Source organism: Gracilinanus agilis, chromosome 5, assembly GCF_016433145.1.
Source record: "Gracilinanus agilis isolate LMUSP501 chromosome 5, AgileGrace, whole genome shotgun sequence".
Lineage (NCBI taxonomy): Eukaryota > Metazoa > Chordata > Mammalia > Didelphimorphia > Didelphidae > Gracilinanus > Gracilinanus agilis.
Genome location: NC_058134.1, coordinates 69,696,116 through 69,716,792, shown reverse-complemented (window position 1 = coordinate 69,716,792; position 20,677 = coordinate 69,696,116). Strand labels below are relative to the sequence as shown.

At 35.4% G+C, this 20,677-nt stretch overlaps 1 protein-coding gene across 2 annotated transcripts in view; it reads right to left on the bottom strand.

The window, feature by feature from the left end:
• Nucleotides 1–20,526, bottom strand: part of WAC (WW domain containing adaptor with coiled-coil) — a 115,421-nt gene extending 94,895 nt beyond the window's left edge. Inside the window, exons 1-2 of one of the 2 annotated variants that reach the window (XM_044678748.1) lie at nt 20,349–20,526; nt 18,485–18,680 (exon numbers count right to left, since the gene is read on the bottom strand). In XM_044678748.1, coding sequence (XP_044534683.1) covers nt 18,485–18,680; nt 20,349–20,414 — 262 coding nt within the window. In that variant the 5' untranslated portion in view covers nt 20,415–20,526. The remainder of the gene's footprint in view (nt 1–18,484; nt 18,681–20,348) is intronic. The other variant, XM_044678747.1, reaches the window with a different exon arrangement.
• Between the last annotated feature and the right edge of the window lie 151 nt (nt 20,527–20,677).

Genomic DNA, 20,677 nt, shown 5'->3' with positions numbered 1-20,677 from the left:
AAAGACTGAGGCTTATTTTGCCCTGCTCTGTCTAGGGGGCTCTAGACATGCTCCACATTTCTAACAATCTTTGCTGCTGTCCACTCAATCTGACACCTATAAACCTTCCCACCTTCCCCCCCTCCCCTGCACTAGAGAAGGTAATCAAATCAATAGTGACAATGCTACTAGAATGGGCTTATCACATCATTTTCCTTATGGCTCTAACTCACAACCCCTATGATTTCCCAAACCAAATATCCCTCCCTGGCCACCATGTCTCTAAATGTGTTGTCTCTATCAGAAAGTAAATCCCTTGAGGGCAGGGCTATCCTCTTCTGTATTTGTATTTACAGCAATTATCAGTATTTGGCTTATAGTAAGCATTTGCAAATGCTAAATTTATTTTAGTAAAAATTTATCCTCATTTTACAAAGAAACTGAAGATTGAAAGATTACAATTTATCCAGGGTCACATATCTGCCAAGTGTAAGAACTGGGATTTGAGGTTCTGACTTCAAGTCAAGCGATTTTTCCATTGAACCACATCCGCCTCTCACAATAACAGGAACAAGATTAACACATTAAGCTACTTTGAGTGCTAAGGGATGGGTTTACTGAATATTAAAAAGGATTTTTAATCAGCTTAATGCTTATATATTAAATGATGCTGCTAAAATGCTTAAGGGTTCTTGAAAACAATTTACTCTCTAGTACAGTTTAAAGAATTTCCCTGAATTATCAAATATTATTTATTTAAATTGCCCTTTCATCAATACTGCAAATATGAACTTTAGTTCAGCCACCATAAGAATTCCAAATATATCATTAGTATTGATAATATATCCATCAAGAAATAAAATCAAATGATTAACAGAATGAATAGAATTCATTCATAGAGCTAAACAAAACTATCATCACTTTCATAACCTTCTACTGTAGAACACTATTTAGAAGTTTCATATAGCATGTGTATGTTAGTAAACATAAGAAAAGGACACAGCTAGCAAACATCAGTACAATTTGCTTAGTGAAAAAAGTCTATTAACAAAATCAGATCACAGCCTATCTATGCTTATGTACTAACAATTTCGCCACGGAAGCTTTACCCAAGATACAGGATACCAGTAGAGTTCACATGACAAGCCCATCATATGTTTCTTTGATGACAACCCTTATCTTTACTCTAGTTCTTCATGGATCCAGATTTCTTATTATTAGATTCACTTTACACTCACATTGCCTTAAAATTGATACTTAGGTTGAAAAGGATTCGTTACAGACAGTAAGACATTCCAGATGCTTGATTCTGTCTTCAGAAGACACTATACTGGTTGCAGTCACACCCTAGAATGCTGCAAAGTGCCTTGAACTTCTTGAATGAGATGTGTTTGGCCTAACTATCCACATGAAGGATAAAGAATGCCTGTTGTCCAGACTATGACATGCAAGTCAAGGAATAATCTATAACATTTGTACTTCAGTATTTATAATATTTGTCCCAGACACATACTACTAAAAGACAAGTTGGGACTAGAATTATAAAGGGGGAGAAAAACAGGTTGGATTGCCTATGGGAAAGTGCAAAGCTCCTTTAATGATCCCAAACTTCTCCCTAAAAAGTCCATCATTTTCAACACTCTACAGCATTATTATGCGGTTAAAAATCATATATCAATACAGACTCTGAAAAATAAAGCATCTTTAACAACTTTTAAAAAAAAAACAAGAATGGACTTTAAAAGCATCTCTTTATTAAATACCAAACTGTTGGGAAAACAAATTTTTTTAACTACTTAGTACTTTACATTCTAACTGGGGTTGATCTACATGGGTCCTGTCCATAGCAGTATCATTTTTTTTTTTAAGTTTAGGAAGAATTTGTCTAAAATAATGATTTGCTTGTAATAACCAAGTACTTCAATTACAAGAACTTCAATAGTAACCCTAAGCCTTCATCTTTCCTCTTTTGATGACAGCTGCTTCCTTTCCCTTTACTTTTTTAACCTTCCTTTCATAAATTCACAGATTTAGGGCTAAAAGGGAACTTACAGATTTCTAACTTAATCCTTTCCCCTGGACAATCTTTAGCTTTCCTAAATATTTTTTCTTAAGAGCCAGCATTGGGAACTACAAATTCATCATGATTTCTTAGAAGAATACTAATATGCTGCCTGGTTTATTTACAAATACTTTTTCTGATAATAGCCGATGTTTTGCTGGCCTTTTGGGCAAAAGCAACAAAATGGAACCAGGTCTTCAGGCAACAGTTAAAATGTTCCTAATAACCCTTTTCCTGGCAGCTCCAGCTTCTATATGTATTTTGGATTGTTTCCTTAATCTTGACTCAGTCTGAAGGATCATTTCTCACCTCTTTACCCACTCACAACCTCCATATAATTTACCTCCAGAATCTTGGAATTTTATTATCCAAAAGAGCTTACTGTTTTGTATAAGCTTGGAGATTTAATACTACATTGCCCATTTGAACTATTTATTTATACATTAAATAATGCCAGTAATGACACTGATCATGGAGGAATAAAATAATATTTACATCCAATAACTTTGTTTAACCTACACCCTGGGGCTTATTTTTTTGTTTTTCTAAGGGGATTATGAGAATAGGAAAAATAGACTAGGGCACTTTTTCTCCTGGCAAATGTTCTCTCCTCCCTCTCTCCTTTCCCCTCTCTTGGCTCTCCCCCCCCCCCAATATCAATGATTATTCCCAGTTACATCTTGTCGTTCTTCCTATGTTTTAGCTTATCTGACACCCAACTGAGTCCCGAGATTCTCCTACCAGACAAATTTAATTCATCTTCCTCAGTCCTTGTTCTATCTTGTCCCTGACCCTGCATTTTCTTCCTCCTTAGATTTGATCCTACTTAATGCTTCCCAATCAAAGTATACTGGATAATAGTTGGCTTTATCAATTCTGAGCCAGACCAAAACCATCACTTCTAAGTAAAATTCAGCAGGAGAGACTAGTGAACTGGCCCTTGTTCCTCTGCTCTGCATGGATAAAGGTTTTTATTTCAAGTCCATTCTTGCCAATAAGCAAAGTTGAGGGGAAAGAAATGGATTCCCCTCTACTAGCCTGAAACTACTGCAAAGCCATATTCATTGGGGATATTGGGCAAAATATTTATTGTGATTGGTTGGGAGCAGTGAGATGATAGAGCCAAGCATATATCAATAGATCCCATGTGGACAAGTATTTTACTTCTGAACACTATCAAACAAACGAAAACATAGGTACATCTATAGTGGTGAAATATAGTGGTGAAATATACCCCCAAATGACTACATTCAACTTAAAAATAAGTGACAAAATCCTTTACCTAATATTCCCATGAGCTATGAACTATATTTGTAGTTACAAACAAATCTCAAAGATGATATAATGTATCCCTTTAAATAGAATTTCATGCTGTGCCAATTTTTGTACTATACAACAGATTAACAAAAATAAAACAATTAAACAATTAAAAAAATAAAACCTAAAACAGATTAACTAAATTAGCAGTCCTACAAGAGAGATCTCAAATCTAACACGTTTATCTCTTGTTTAAATCAGTTTAAAGGGCTTAAAGAGAAAGGTATAACTTCTGTTATGTCAGGAGAAATTTGTATTCTCTAATCAAAAAAAAATTTTACTCATCAGGAAAAGTAGAGGAATAAAGAATTCTAAAATAGTAATGTTGATAAAAAGCTTTCTGATAAAGTACTTAAATGGAATACTATCATAGCTCCAAGTTCCCCAAAGAAGTTCACTCATATGCTTTTGCAGGTTCTCAGGAGTATTTGCCCTTTATGTCATATCTAATAAATGCTTTAAAATCCAGGGCTAAGTAAATGAGGGTAGACGATGAGAAAAACTGTGGTGTAGCACAAGATTTAATATTATCACCAACTTCCTGAATTTATAGATCTTTATAATCATTAGTCATAAAAATGATGTTTCATAAAAATACAAAATGTGAAAAGGATATATACCAAAAAAGAAAAAGATACTTTCTAAACATTGTAACCCTATTGTGATGTTACAGCAAAACTTCACTAGATAGCAAATTCAGTCAGAATCAGAAGACTTCAGTTATATAATTTTCCCAATATTTCATTTTTTTCAGATATACAATAACAAAATCATAGAATATTAACTACTGAAATGAGACTTCAGATCAGCTGGTAGAGATCCTTCCCTTCAAAAATGGGAAAGGGATCAATGTAAATAACTACATTTACCTAGTCCTCTGCACTTATCTAGTCCTCTGGAGGCACACACAAGAGTAAAAATGCTTTGTAACAAGTCTATCAATTATTTGAATACAATGAGTGCTCAAGGAGAGACTTTATGAAATATAGACACAAACTCACAACTAATAAAGTTAGTTATAAGTTGATTTGACTATCCTGGAGAAAAAAAACTGGAATAAGGGAGATATTAAACTATTCAACCCTTTTACTGAGTGGTCCCATTACTAGGTATCTACCATAAGAAGTCAAAAAAAGGGTTATACACATATTGCTGCTCATAGCAACACTTTTTTATGCCAGAAAAAAAAATATGATAAATTTGGCAAAACATGGGCAGAACTTCCTAAACTGCTCCATAACTAAGTATAACACAAGAATGTACATAATAGCTCTAATATAAACAAACACCATTAAAAAAAAAGTAGATGAATTCTACATGTAAAGACCAATTTCAGATCTGGAAAACTAATGAAAAGATACCTCCCACTCTAAATAAAGAGATGTAAATAAAGGTCTACACATGTGGATGAGTATCAGTTTTTTTCCCCCCTACAAAAATGTTTCAGCTGTATGTTAGGGGAGGAAGAAGTGGCAGACACAGAAAAAGTGGGTCATGGAAAAATAAAAGATTACTTTAAAAACAAAACATCCAATACAACTTCTAAATAAAGTGTTTTGCTATAATTAAATTAAAAATTTGCTAAAAATCTTCTCCATTAATGCTATTACACTATTAATTAGGAAAATAATCTCCTGGCACAGTTGGAAAATAAGACTTTCTCTAAAAGCATCACTAAGGAGAAATGATTAGGAGTAATCCAAACTAGTAAGGTTTTCTATTTTAAACAATAAACAGAATGCAGAGGAGGGCTGTGAAGGTAACAAAAGAAAAAGATAAAGTCTTATCAATGAAAGCTCAAATTTCCCAAAGAAAATTACATCCTTCTGCCTAACACCAACCAATCAGCTTCTCTATCAGTATTGCATTTCTAGTCCCTGACCTCTCTACATTACTATCATAACAAATCATTTTAGAATTTTACTTTAAAAATACACTATTTCTTAAAAATTTAATAACTAGGGGGCAGCTGGGTGGCTCAGTGGATTGAGAGCCAAGCCTAGAGATGGGAGGTCCTGGGTTCAAATCTGGCCTCAGACACTTCCTAGCTGTGTGACCCTGGGCAAGTCCCTTGACCCTCATTGCCTAGCCCTTACCACTCTTCTGCCTTGGAGCCAATATACAGTATTGACTCCAAGACGGAAGGTAAGGGTTTAAATTTTTTTTAAAAATTTTTAATAACTGATCATATACCATTCCTCCCAATTCTAATAAAAATCTTCCAAAACAAGTTTGGTATTGCTTTAGGTTAAGAATTTAGCATCAAAGGTCAGGTAGCTTTCAGGAGTTAAGGCACCAAAGAGGTAATCCTTTGCTTTATTATACAGAAGTCTTTTGTCCTAAAACATGACATTTGCCCTATTAAGAGAAATTCCAATTTTATTAAGGAAAAAGTTGTAATTTTCATCACATTAGTCATTTCAAGATAATGAAAGGACTTATCATAACAAGAATGTAAAAAAACACTTATGGGAAGATAAGAAAATTATTAAGATTATTCCAAAGTTTTTACTAGGAACATAAGTGTCACCAAAATTATATTGCTGTACAATTTTTACATCCCACTCTGGATATGCCAATATTTTAATGTAGAATCCATATGCTATCGCTGAATATTCCTTCTACCAGATTTGATGCTATCATTAAATGAGCTATCATTAAATAAGCATGCATAAAATAACTATATACTATGTGCAGAGAGATCAAATGAAATAACACACAAAAACCCTGTGACACTTAGGAGGTAACACATCAGTGTAGAATGCATTATTGCTACTTAACTATTTCAATGGATCTCACTGACCTCACTAAGCTCACTGTCAAGAGCCCTCCTGACAAAATACCCAAGACAAAATACAATTCATATCCTTTAAGTCCATGGAAGATCTGTCTGTCTTTCCAACAATCCTTCAACAAATAACATATTTGAGACTTTCTTCTAATGATTTTACTATTTTATGGGTCCTAGTCAATGTTATTCAACTTTTACCACATGACTGTAATGAGTGAAGCCTGGTATATTGCATAAAGGGCAAAGTTTAGGGTCAGGAAGATCTTGGTTCAAGTTCTGCCTCTGCCAAAACTTACTAGCTATGTGACCATGACCAATTATCATTGCCCAAGTAACTCTAAGACTACTGTTAAATTGCTAGTTAGTGAAGAGACAATTCCTTATACTAGTGAAATCTCAGGTGCAAACTCATATATACATGTGTGTATGCAAGTGTGTAGATATGTATGAATGTATACATAAAATTACTACCATTATATAAGAAATAGTACATTCTCTGACAAAAGGCAAATATCCTCACTTCCCTTCTACCTTTCATATGCTGCTTCTTTAAAACCTGGGTTTATTTCCTCCTCTTCCATGAAACTTTTCTAGGATATTCCAATCCAGTTATCTTTACTTTTCCCCTATAAACTCATAGCTACCATTTCTCCTACATTATTAGTCTTGGGCTGGTATTTAACTTTTGTGGTGTTCAATTAACTTCGCTTCGAAAATAGCAAGCACTTATACTTTTCGCTTCTCATATTCCCGTTCTCCCCATAAACAAAGTGTCATGTACATTTAAGATACCTGAAAAAATTCCTAATTAGATATTTGCTATATTCCAAATGACTGCATACCTGCTTCATAGAACTTTATTGATAGCCCTGAGTATGGTGCTTTGCACATAGTACACACTACTTGGATGCCTTTTTGTTCATTCATTCTACAATAGTCTGCAATCTTGTCAATGAAACATTTAAAGTACTAACATATAAGTAACAAATTGGTAAGTCTTAAAAAAATCTAATTTATACGTACAATTCATGCTAATGATTTTCACATTAAAAGTAACCAATATTTAGGAAAACAATTATAGTTATAAGCTCAATTATTAAAATGTTCCTGGGCTAAAACAAACTCTTAAATCTTTTTATTTCAAAAGCTCTTTTGTGCAGTATGTCCAATTATTAAGCCCCTACTATTCACCAGGCACCATGCTACGGTCACAAAGAAAAGCAGGACAGTCCCTACCCTCAAGGTGCTCATAATCTAACAGGAAAAACATAAACAACTATGTACATATATGCTATATATGGAATAAATCAGGGATAATCAACAGAAAGAAGGCACTACAATTAAGGAGGGGTTGGGAAAGGTCAATATTAGGAGATGGGGTATTAGGAGGACAAGCATTCCAAGAAGGAATGGCCAGTGAAAATGCCCAGCTGGGAGAAATGGAGAATCTTGAGGAAGGAACAGCAAAGAATTAAGTGTCAAAGGATCTAGAGTCCATGGGGGCAGGAATTGGGGGCAGGGGGAGGGGACGGGTAACAAATAAAGTTTTTGAGTATCAGAGAATCTTGTATTTGTTTCTGAAGGTGACAGGGTACCAGTGGAGACAATAAGATGGGGTAGGGGTTGGTCAGATTGCATTTTATTTATTTTATAACCCTTACTTTCCATCATAGAATCAATAGTGTGTATTGGTTCCAAGGCAAAAGAGAGGGAAGGGCTAGGCCATAGGGTTAAGTGATTTGCCCAGTGTCACACAGCTAGTAAGTGTCTGAGGCCAGATTCAGGTTGCACTTTACAAAGATTACCCTAGCAGCTTAGTAGGAAATGGATTGGAGTGGAGAGAGACTTGTTGCAGGCAGGCAGACAAACCAGCAGACTAGTTCAATAATCAGGGATGTTAAGATAAGGATCTGCATGAGGGTAGAGGCAGATCTGAGAGATGTTTCATAGGTAAAATCAATAGATCTTAGCATGTGACTGAAGTGAAAGAAAGTGAGGAATCCAGGATGATGCCTACATTGAGAGCCTAGGGGCCTGGGAAGATGATAGTGTCCCAAACGGTTATAGGAAAAAGTGGGGGGCTGGGAAGGGGGGGCAGGGTAATGAGTTCTATTTTGGATATCCTGAGTTTAAGATCACCTTATAAAGGACATCCAGTTTTATATGGTCAATGGACAGCTGGAAATAAAGAGACTGAAGCTCAGCAAATAAGTTCAGGATGTATTAAGTAGACTTGAGAATCACAGTAGAGAGATGAAAATCTAATTCCTAGGGCTGGTGAAGTAGTATAGAGAGAGCCAGAGCCTGGGTGGGACCTGGATGAAGATCCAGCTAAAGAGCTAGAGAAGGAGTAGTCAGATAGGTAAAGGAGGACTAGGAAAGAGCATGACCCCAAAAACCTAAAGAGAAAGGAGTGTTAAGAAGAGGGTGATTGACAGTGGGTTAATGGCCAAAGAGAGGTCAAGGAGGACTAAGAAAAGGACATTGGATTTGGCAATCAAGAGATCATTAGTAACTATGGTGAGAGAAGTTTTAGTTAAATGATAAGGTAGAAGTAAGAAAGAGTCTAATGAGTTTTACCGAATTCAGAAGATAAGTGAAAAGAAAGTAACATAGAGAAAGGGGCGGGGGGTGCACAGGTAGGTGACTCAGTGGATTGAGAGCCAGATGCCCCCCACCTCCCTTGCAGACCTAGGTTCAAATCTGGCCTCAGACACTTCTTGGCTATGTGACTCTGAGCAAGTCATTCTGTCTTAGAACCAATACACAATATTGATACGGGTTTTTAAAAGAAAAAAAAAGTTACCCTATCAAGAAGTGGAAGTCTAATTCCTCAGGATTCCCCCAGTGGTATACCCTCTTAAGGCACAAAAAACCAAGTGCTAGGAAGACCACCACCAGTATTTGAAGGCATAAATTTACATTTGCATGAGCAAATAACAAATATAGCTCTGACTTATATAGTATTCACAAAATATACAAAATGCTTTCCTCAACCTCTTGAGTAAGTCAAGAAAAGTTTTTAAGTCACATTTGTCAATATTCTTCTTTTGGTCTGCCTTTTTTTTTTTTTTTGGTCATACAAATCACATTTTGAAAAAAGCACTGATGAAAGACCAGAAAAAACTAGGTTCTAGTATTAGGTTGGTTACTCTGCTCAAGCCATTTTTCTTTTATTTTTCTTATAATAACCTTTACCTTCTCTCTTAGAATCAAGAGTATAAAATCAGTTCCAAGGCAGAAGAGCAGAAAGGGGCTAAGCAATTGGGGGTAAGTTCAGGGTCACAGAGCTGGGAAATTTCTGAGTCGAACTTGAACCCAGAATGTCTCGTCTCTAGGCCTAGCTCTCTATCCACTGACCCATCTAGCTTCGTTCCTTTTATTTAAAATAAGAATCTTACCTATCCAATTCTACCCTTCAGGGATATAAAAATTAATAATGTGAAAACACTTTGAAAAGTATGAAGCACTAGATAAAAAGTAGTATTCTCACTTTTAATTTTACATTTACATTTAAGAATTCCCTCCTTGGGGGGCAACTGGGTAGCTCAATGGAGTGAGAGTCAGTCCTAGAGATGGGAAGTCCTGGGTTCAAATCTGGCCTCAGATACTTCTTAGCTGTGTGACCCTGGGTAAGTCACTTGACCCCATTGCCTAGCCCTTACCACTCTTCTGCCTTAGAACCAATACACAGTATTGATTCTAAGACAGAAGGTAGGAATCAAAAAAAAAAGAAAAAAGAAAAAAAGAAATTCCCTCCTTTCTATGGAACTATCCCATTCTCTCTCAGAAAAACTTAAACATAACTAAAATTGCATAAAGTACTTTCAAAAAGCTCTACAAGCAAGGTGATTTCTCACTCTGAAACTAATTCACTCCAAATTCACATTTGTCAGTCCCTATCTCGAAGTGCAAGTATAACTGATATGATGGTAACTGAATGGTGAATGAAATTTTTTCTTAATTTGCTGTTACAGTGAGACAGAGTTCTGATATTAGATATGTTTCTACACAGATCTCTTATTTTTTTTCCAGCACAGAATAAGGCAATATTAGTCTACTTCATTAAGCTGCTGTGAACTTTAAGATTCATAACTTAAAAATCTTTAAATAAATGGCTTACCAAACTATAAAAAAATTTTTTATTGATGACTAAAAGTATCAAGTTAATACTTATAAATATAAAGCTGCCCAGCTATCAGAATGCCTACAAAGATATTCAATCATTCATGTATTAATAAGGGACCTAATTAAAAATAATTATGGTTCGCTTACTATAAACCAAGTGTTTCTTTATCAACACATTATCAAGCAGTTAGTAAAAGTCTATGTTCAATGGACTTACATTAAAACCAAAAGCAGGCACTGGGAGGAGGTACACAAATCATAGTGCTAGGAACTAATTAGCAGAAATTTTCTCCAATTAACCTATTCAGATTAATGAATACTAATAGGTTAATACATACAGTAGCTTAATGTTTCTAATAACTATTCCAAGCATAATTTTCAGTTAAACAATCTGTCTAACTAGATAGGGACAAAATCTGAATGCCCAATTTTGGTAACGTGTATAGATTTACTGCATTGATTGTTTTGATTAGAAATCATAATTGGAATAATTTTCAAATCCATTCTGCTTCCACTGATGTTAATAAAACCTTTTGCTTCAGTTTTTATGTGCCTCGATTCTTTTCTATTAATACTTATCACAATAGCTTTCATGAAAAATAACTACAAAAGGTACCACATAAATCCTAGGTAATGTTTTATACTTTATGAGGTGTTTTACTAAATAAACATTTATTATTAGTGAGACCAAATAGTTATTAAATTAAATAATTACATAACATATAAAATCACTATGAAAGTAAACTGCTCAAACTCCTATCGTAAGATATCCATGCAATTAATTAGAAACTTCAAGTTTTTTGTCCCATGAAGTCTTATCCCATTCATTTCCATATTATCTTTTTCTCATTTATCTAAACTTTTACAAGACTGCCTTCAACAAATTCCATCCAAAACAACTGCTGACAATCTCATTTAACTTTTGTGATTTGGATTCAATCATCCTTCATAAGTAAAATCTGAGGGAAAATGGGCAAACAATGGAGGGAAAGATACATGGGAAGTTGAAGAAATATGGGTGAGGATGAAGTGATTAGCAAATAGCTAATTAATCCCTTTTTATGGACAACTAAGTGGATAGAATACTGGGCCTGGATTCAGGAAGACTCTCTTCCTGATTTCAAATCTTCAAAGCCTCAGATACCTACTGACTTTAGGGAATTCACTCAATCCTCTTTGCTTCAGTTTCCTCATGTGTAAAATGAGCTGGATAAGAAAATGGCAAATCATTCTATTTTCAGAGAGTTGGAAACAACTAAACAACAAAATCTCTTTTGATAACTATTGCAATGGCTGGTATCTGATCTGCCTCTGAGCACATGCATGCATCTCCTCTCTCTCTCCTCCTTTGTCCCCCTTTTGTTCTAATTTTTAAGAATTATTCCCAGAGGGGGCAGCTAGGTGGCTCAGTGGATTGAGAGCCAGGCCTAAAGATGGGAAGTCCTAGGTTCAAATCTGATCTCAGACACTTCCTACTTGTGTGAACCTGGGCAAGTCACTTAACCCCCGCCCTAGCCCTTACCACTCTTCTGCCTTGGAACCAATACACAGTATTGATTCTAAGACAGAAGGTATGGATTTTTTAAAATTTATTCCAAGAAAAATAATTATGTTGAATAGTCCCTAGAGTTGAAAAAGCAAATTTTCAACTCTTTATTACTTAACAAGTATCTCTAAAGACCACATATTCTCTATTATTAATAATCTATTAATATAATGTTTTTAGATTACAATGTGCTTTACATACATTCTGTCAGTTGATCACTGAATTTTATGTTGACTTGTTTCCTAAAATATAAAAACCAATAGTCCAATATTCTTATGGAATTGCTTATATAAAATATAAAATTCAACATGCCTAACAAAACCAAAACATTCTTCTTAAATATGCCTCACTACATTTTCCCATGGTTTCTTCCTTACCCTTAACATCATTCTCCAAAGGCATTTTCACTACCAAAGACACTTTTAAAAAGTCAGCATTTCAAAATTATTTACATAGAGCAAAGGAATTATGAAATCTTTCTCTCTAAAATGGTCTGGATTATTCTCTTGCCAAAAGGCAAGAAGACTTATTAGATAGCCTCTCATGGTTCTCTCCTGTCCTAGGAAGATAAAATAAAATACAACAAAATTTAATGAAATTATAAACTTGCAGAATTTAGCAAAGCCAAAGTTTCATTGTAATCCTTCATCATGATGAAAGCTGAAAAAAAAATCTTTGGGGCTTAAGTTCTGGCAGATTTTAAACCTCTTTGTGAAGTGTAGACACAAATGTAGCCTATGTCAGTGGAGAGACATGACAGATAAATTTATATAGGCTCATTTCTAAAAGGTTAACCATCAGATGATTATTTCTGGCCATAGCTATGAATAAAGTACTACCTTAGCCCAGGGAATAGCATCACCTACAAATATCACTGGCCCTGCTTCAAGCTCATCTCCCATAGTCATCATTCAGCAAAACAGTTTCTATAGAGAAGAGAGCCAACTCTCCCCATCAACTGCTGACCAATAGCCACCTTTGGGATAAGTAAACCAGCCTAACTGAAAGAGACAGACTCCTTGAGAGAGAGAAAGGAGGCACCATATGCCAACACAGTTAAGCCACCACCGTCAGCTCACTCAGTGACTCTATTCTACCCTAGATAGAAAGAGCTCAGGGTCTTTAACCAAAGAGTCCTGAGAATAGTTGTACTGCCCTACCATCCTCATGACCAACCACTCTGCCCCTGCAGTCATAATCAAGGGGAACAAACCATGTAAACAAGAGATATATCATCCTTGCCACTCTCAATGCCAACTGATGACTAACATCATCAAGGGAAGCAACCCTTGTAGAGATTCAACCTGGCAACTGCTTCTCCAAATGTTCTGATCCTTGTTTCTTTAGCAGCAAGACTTAGAAAAAAGAGTTCCTGGCACGAAAGTCCTTGACAATGTCAAATAGTTCAACATTAGTGGAGGAAATTGTTGTAACAGGAGAAATGACATTACAAAAAATTCCTTACTATCTATTTGGCTGATATATCCTGAAGACCATGAGACTTTCTATCTGACTTGCTTTTTATACTTTCTCTCCCATTAACTATGAACTCCTTGAGAAAAAGCACTGTCTCCACTTTTTTATTTGTATTCCCAGTACTCAGTAAGGGGCTTTGTATATTATTGTTGTTCACTTATATCCAACTCTGTGTCCCTGTGGTCTATAGCATGGCAATACTGTCCAGGGATTTTCTTGGCAAAGATAGTGGAGTGGTTTACCATTTCCTTCTCCAGTGAATTAAAGCAAATGGGTTAATAAGTGCCTTGCCCAGAACAAGTGGCTGAGGCTGGATTTGTAGTCAGATATGCCTGTCTCTCAACCCAGCATTTAAACCACTTAAGCAAGTTTCCTAGCTGCCTCTTATATATAATAAATGCTTAAAAAAATGCTTTTTCATTCATTCTACAGCATGAAGAGTGAAGAAAGAATCTGCATTAATGATACCCTAAAACCTTTAGAGTACTACTAATGCATAAGTAACTAATCATTAGACCTTCAGGGTATTTGTGGTGATGATCTTCATATTTAGGCAACCAATGTTTAGGAAAACAATTATAGATTTAAGCTATAATTATTAAATAGTAGATGGGTGAAAATATACTTTAATTCTTCTAAATCATAAGATTTTTTAGTGTAGCCATGTCCAATTAAAGCTCTATAAGTTAAGTCTTTCATATTAACAAGCTACTTTTAAAAACCAAATGTACATAGAAGGGACCTTATTTCTTAGAATCACAGTTCTAGAGCCAGAAGAAGGGCTCTTTATAAGTCACCTAATAAACCACTTTTTTTTTTTAAACATTTAAGGTATGTGAGGACCTAAAAGTGTAAGGTAACTAATCTAAAGTCATAGACTCCCAAGTGGCAGAGCAGATCCAATCCAACTTCCTTTCCACAACATTATAGGACTTATTATTTTGCCTTACTAAAAATGTTTTACAAATACACTATTAAACAAAGTCCCCCCAAAACTTTTATTAAAATGTCCAATAGTTTCTTCTAAATCCTAATTGAAAAAAAAATTACCTGCATCTTTAAATGTTCATGTAAATTGTAGATATTAAAATTGGAAGGGACCTTAAAGATTCCCTACTCTACCTCCTTCATTGTATAATTGAGGAAATAGCCCCTCCCCCCCAGCCATTTGACTAACCGACAATCACCTAGGATGTCAAGTCATTATTCAATCCCAAAAACTATGCCATTAAAAAACAGGGTACAGTATATTCAAAATGCCCTGATGCAGAGCAAAAACTGACTCAAAGAAGAACCTAAAGCCCTAATACCATATGTTCCTATTTTATGCAAGCTCTATATCAGTGATTTACAACTATCACATGGAAATTTTAGTGCATCGTGGAACATATCCGTGGGTCTCTCAAATGAAAAGAATTATGGTTAATATGTTTATTTAGTATCCATCATTGAAAGGACCAAACACAAATTCTAATTTAAAAAATAGCATAGATTTCATAAAACCACTAGTATCATCTCTGGAAATTTAAAGGTCAGGTAGAAACTAAAATCGCATCTGTTTAATTTACTTTGTATCTCAATGTCTAGTGGAGACCAGTAAATGTAGCTCTTAAGTTTCTAGACACTAATAGAAAAATTGAATAGGATAAAGTCTTTTTCAATTTTGGCAACTTTTCATTTTCTTAATTATTTTTAACTCATAAGAGTTAAACTCATTGTAGCAATGGAATTAAACAATCAACTCTCCATTATGAATGATGGAGCAAAGAGTATATAAGTAATTAAAAGATCGCTTCAGTTTAAATAATTTTATCGTAATTTGATTTAGAATCTCTTTTGTTCTTATATTTGAACATAAATTGTGGCAGTCATGAAAATCACAATCATCAGAACATAATGAAACCTCATTTCCAGACTTTCAAAAGTGCCCAGTGTTAAGAGAAATTATTATAAGCAACTATAATTTTAAAAAATCTGCACCTTAAAATTACTGACTGATGTGTTAGTAATATATGTAGTGTTAAAATGCATTCTCCCTTCCAATCTCCCTCATTTCCAAACAGTAGAGAACTAGATGATTTTCGGTGGTTTTTCTGTTAAAATGTAAATGTCCTTAGTATCTTTAAGCGGTTAGAGGGATACAATTTGTATTTCCCTGAGCAAATGTTTATTATAAATCCATAAAAAGGCATTCTACAAGGAGATAAAGAATATTAGATACAGATAAGATAGGAATAAAGATAAGGTAAAGATGTATGCAGACCAAAAAAAAAAAAAGGGGGGGGGCGTGTTAAAAAAAGAAGAAAAGAAAAAAGTAGAGAGAAAACACTGAGACCTGAATACTCATAATTCAAGATGCCCTGATCCACAGCAGGAACAGCCTCAGAGGATGGACCTAAAACCATAGTTGGGAGAGACAACACAGGATCCTAGAAATAGTATCTGTTGAGATGGTGAAATAAACAACTGCAAAAACAGTTGTTTATATCAAAAGTCAATAAAGGACAAATACTTGGGGGGCCCAAGCAGCAATGAAACATTCTCTGAAGACCAAAGGAAGGGCTTATTAAAAAGTTCAACTAGGGACTAAAGGGTGGACAAATCTAAGGACCAACAACATCCAAGGCTCAAAGCCTTATGGAAAGGCCTATAGACTAAAAGGATAATGAGTGATTGAACTTAAATTGTTTAATGCTCTACATCTACAGAAAGAGAATTAAACAATTTAAGTTCTTTTTTTACCTTAATTTTATAGTTTATTAATCTAGAATTCACTCATACTATAGGAAAGATTGCTTATACAAATGAAGTGACTGAATATGTCAGTTTTGAATGGAAATATAAAAGAGATTACATAATCAAGAGTCAAATGGAAACAGGTTTTGGGCTTTTAGCCTTTGCTTACTGAGTAAAAAGCACTATGTTGAGGGCAGCTGGGTAGCTCAGTGGATTGAGAGTCAGTCCTAGAGATGGGAGGTGTCCTAGGTTCAAATCTAGCCTCAGATATTTCCTAGCTGTGTGACCCTGAGCAAGTTACTTAACCCCAATTGCCTAGCCCTTACTGTTCTTCTGCCTTGGAACCAAATATACAGTATTAACTCCAAAGCAGGTTTTTAAAACTTTTTTTATTTAAAAAAATGTTTTAAAAGCACTATGTACCTCATTTTCTTTCCAAATACCAACTACATTTTAAGTAGCATACATCCAATGGGATCTCTACTCTCTGGAAGAGGAGATTCTAAAAGTTGTGATGGGCTAACTTATTTATTGAGACTTTTGACAATGCACTCAAAATTAAAATGTTAGTTTAAATAATTTACGTTGTTAGACTTTTAATTATATATGAAAATGCTGTTTTAAAAAACTTACTCATGTAGTTTTACTACAATTCCTTCCTCCACTATTTAAAAACAGCTACTTTTCAAGTAACCAAAATAAATTGTTACTCATAAAGCATAAAGAGTCTATCCAGAAGTAGCATAAGGCTTAGAATACCCAATACATATCAAAATGAAGTACTGTAAAGGGCAGAAGGAAATGTCTTTCTCTCAGGACACTTCAGATTACTCAATTTCCCTCTTGAATATACACAAATCATTAGTCTATTTTCACATCTTTCTATTCAACATAACATCTGCCTGTAGACACTCAAATTTGTTTCTATCACTCTCAATTGTGCAGGCATTACTTCCTCCCTATCAAGTAATGTTAGAGCAAACTGCCATTAAAACTTTTTTAACGGCACAACCAGAAAAATGACTGGGACAATAACTTATCAAGATAACACAGTTGTTAACAGCCTGAATATACACTTGTATGCCTTGGAAATGGAAAAGAACAGTTTTAGCATATAGATAATAAGGAATTTTTGAGAACATGGATTGGAATCAATTGATGGTCAAGCACTAAGGGTTTTCAACTTGTATAAGTAGTATGTAAATCCACAGTAATGAAATTATAGGTCTACCAAGAAGCAAAAAATACAAATTATTACAAACTTAGTGGTAGACTCCAAAAACTTGGGATGCCATAAGAAGCAAATCTCAAAACTAGTAAGACATAAGCTCAAGTTACAGGTCTGACACATTTCAACTTTGTGGTCCTATCACCTATTATTGCTCTCAGCAACTCTCTATAGACTGTAAACTGTAGAGGTATTGACCTAGTCTGACAAGGAAAGTTTCAGGTACCAATGAAATCATAGATCCTATCCCTATCAATCTTTTATAACAATTAAAAGAGTATTAACTTGTATGATGATCTTATGCATCATTGGTTAAATAAAACAAGAAGTTGACCATAACATAGGGAAAAATAAGCATTTAATTTACTGAGTAATCACTCTAAATGAAATTTCATTAAGACTGGAAATGATAGCTCAGCTGAGTGACAATAAAAATATATAAAACCATCTAAACTAAGCAGAATCTCTGATGCAAAATTCTTAAATAGGATATTACACCAATAATTCCAACATTGTTTAAAGCTATATAACTGATCAAATAAACAAGTATAGAGACTGTGGCCAATATGAATTATCACTTCAAAAAATTTTATATCCATAAGGGGAAAAATAGCATCTCCAGGGCAATGAAACAAATGGAAAATAAGACTGAAAAATATTTTCAGTGTTAAATTGAAAAGCTACTTCTTTTATAAATCTTTTACATTTGCCATAGACTCTTAAATTTAAGTTCTGAATTGTGTATGAGGATTTAAAAGTTATCAAAAAGCTATCAGAAGACTGAACTTGAATGCTTTTAAATAATAAAACAAGTAAATTCTTTTAAGACCCAAATAATCATTCAAATTATTTTACACCTTTTTTAAAAAGGTGAAAAGATTGGATCTATATATTTTTGTGATTTCAAAATAATAACAGCTCTTTTCTATATCCATCCCATAAAGTCAATTCCTATCTTCTCCTCATGTTCCAAGTGATGATACTTTTAGAGTTACTAAGATTCTTCTTGAGGAAACTAATAGATTCTAATTTCTAAATATACACCTTGCATCTAGATAAATTAAAGGATCAAATTATTCTGACAAGAAACAAACACTGATGAGATAAACTGGCAACATTTACCAGTAATAAAATTTCTGCTCCCTGTTTCATGGATTAATTGTGATAGAGCATACTGAAAAAATTTCAATAAACAAAATTTTTTTAAGTAAAAATACTTACCACCATCCCTCTCTCTAACTCTGTGAGTATGCACGCTTTTTGCTTTACTGTGACCTGTGCTGTCACTATATTTGTTTTCAGGACTATCAGATCGTCGCAACATTTTATTTGGTGGTGAAGGATCTGTGGTGTCTCGCATTTTTTCATGTCGGTGATCGCCACTACTGGGGTGACTCTTCGATGAATATTTAAGAGCCTATAAAATATCATACAAAAAGCACAGACCTTTAACTTGACCCCTTAATTATGTTTTCAACTTACATGAAATCTAGTTTACTATTTCATTAATTTTCACAACTTTATATTAACAAAACATAAGTTTTAAACCTGTTTTTTAACTGTGTGTCTATTAAATATCTGTGATCCAAAATAATAATGCATGTAACTTCTCCACGAAATAGTTTAGAATAGTTTCTTGAAAAAATCTTGGGGCATAATTCCTTAATAAACCTTTTGGGAAAGGATAAAGGTAGAACCAAAAGGGACTCAAAGGTCATATAGTACCATCATTTCATTTTACAGATGAGGAAATAAGCTCAAGAGAGCTTAAGTGACCTACTGTCCCCACATAGGTAGTAAGCAGTATGGATATTAACACAGATCCTCTGATTATACATATTCAGCATTCTTTCCACTGTTCCATGGTGCCTTCCTCTTGTCTACATTCTCCAAATTATCTGGACATTCTGGCATCTATTTAATTTGCCATTACTCACATATAGAAAGTTAAAGTACACAGGAAATCAACAGTTAAGTACTAGGCCACCCATTTCTGTCCAAAAATTTTCTATATGTACCTAAACAGGCACTAGTGGATTTCATTTAAAAGAAGCCCTTTAACCACAGGACCTCATTGTTGTACATGCAGAAAGGAAGGAGTTAAAATAAATGACCTTTCAGACTCTTGTATAAATGTCCCCCTCTAACTCTGGAATCTTTTGTTACTAAATATTTCATTCTAATGGCAAATTAAAATGCAAAGGAAAAATCTGAAAAAGTATTGCCTTTATAACAGAATCAAAGACTAACTTTTTCCTTAGAGAATTAACTAGATCCTATGCAGCCATTATAATATGCAATCACATGGAGACACAATCTATCCTTTGAGATCTTCAAAACTAATAGTAAGCTGTGTTACAAATGAGCTTCTAGAGTATTTGGTTTAAGGTATATAAGAAGTCAATAAATTTTCAATAACAGAATTACTAACAGGGATCCGCTTTCTCATTTAGACCCCTAAGTGGCTTTTGACAGCTGTCATCCACTTCTGATTATTTTTTAAAAGTCATCAGTTTAACAAAAAGCAAAAGGCCTATTCTAAATAATTTCTGATGCCAGCTCACCCTGAAAAGGTAACAAGAGACCTAAAACACCGGGTACATCAGAACATACATCCCAAGTTTCCAAGTCTAGTTTCTACTCTTTAGAGGAAATTGAAATCTAGTCATTAACATGGACTGGTGTTAAGAATTTTGATACACCAGCATAACTACAGAATCAACTAAATCTTTTTATTTTTTAATTTCATCAGGCTGACATTCAAAACTGCACTCTCCCCAAACGTTTAAAGTCCTGAGGCCTCAAAAGTCACCCTCCCCACCTAGAATATCTAAAATGGTCTTCCCGGTTCTTCAAGAAAGGTCCCAAACCGCTGCTCCCCCGATCCCGGGTTGGGGGCAGTCGTTAGCAGAACCAAAGCCTGGGTTTCGTGGGGTTCCGGGGGACTGGTTTCGGGTTCGTTGCCCCGCAGGGCCTGCGCCGACGGCTGAAGCCTACGCTCGAGTAGCAGCAGCCAGTCCCTCCCTCCTCCCGCCGGCCCCCTCCGCCTTCCCCGCTGTCCCCTCCCCTAGGGCTCGGCTGGTACCTGGTAGGGCTGCGAGTCCCCCCTCCGGTCGTGACAGCTGAAAAACAGGAAGACAGACAGCGACATTAACACTCAGTGAGAGAGACGAGAGGGGGGCAAACCACCCCCCACCCTACCCCCGGGATCCTTGGCCTCCCGCTCCCCGAAACGAGCCGCCCACGGGCCCGGGCTGTCCGCACGACCGCGGGGCGGCGGCGCCGATGGGCCCCGGCGGCCCGGCCCGGCCCGCAGCCACCCCCGCCGCCTCCTCGCAGGCCGGCCCGGATCGGGGTTAACAACAAAAATGGCGGCTCAGCCCGAGCTAGATAAGGAGGAACATCCCCCCCCCA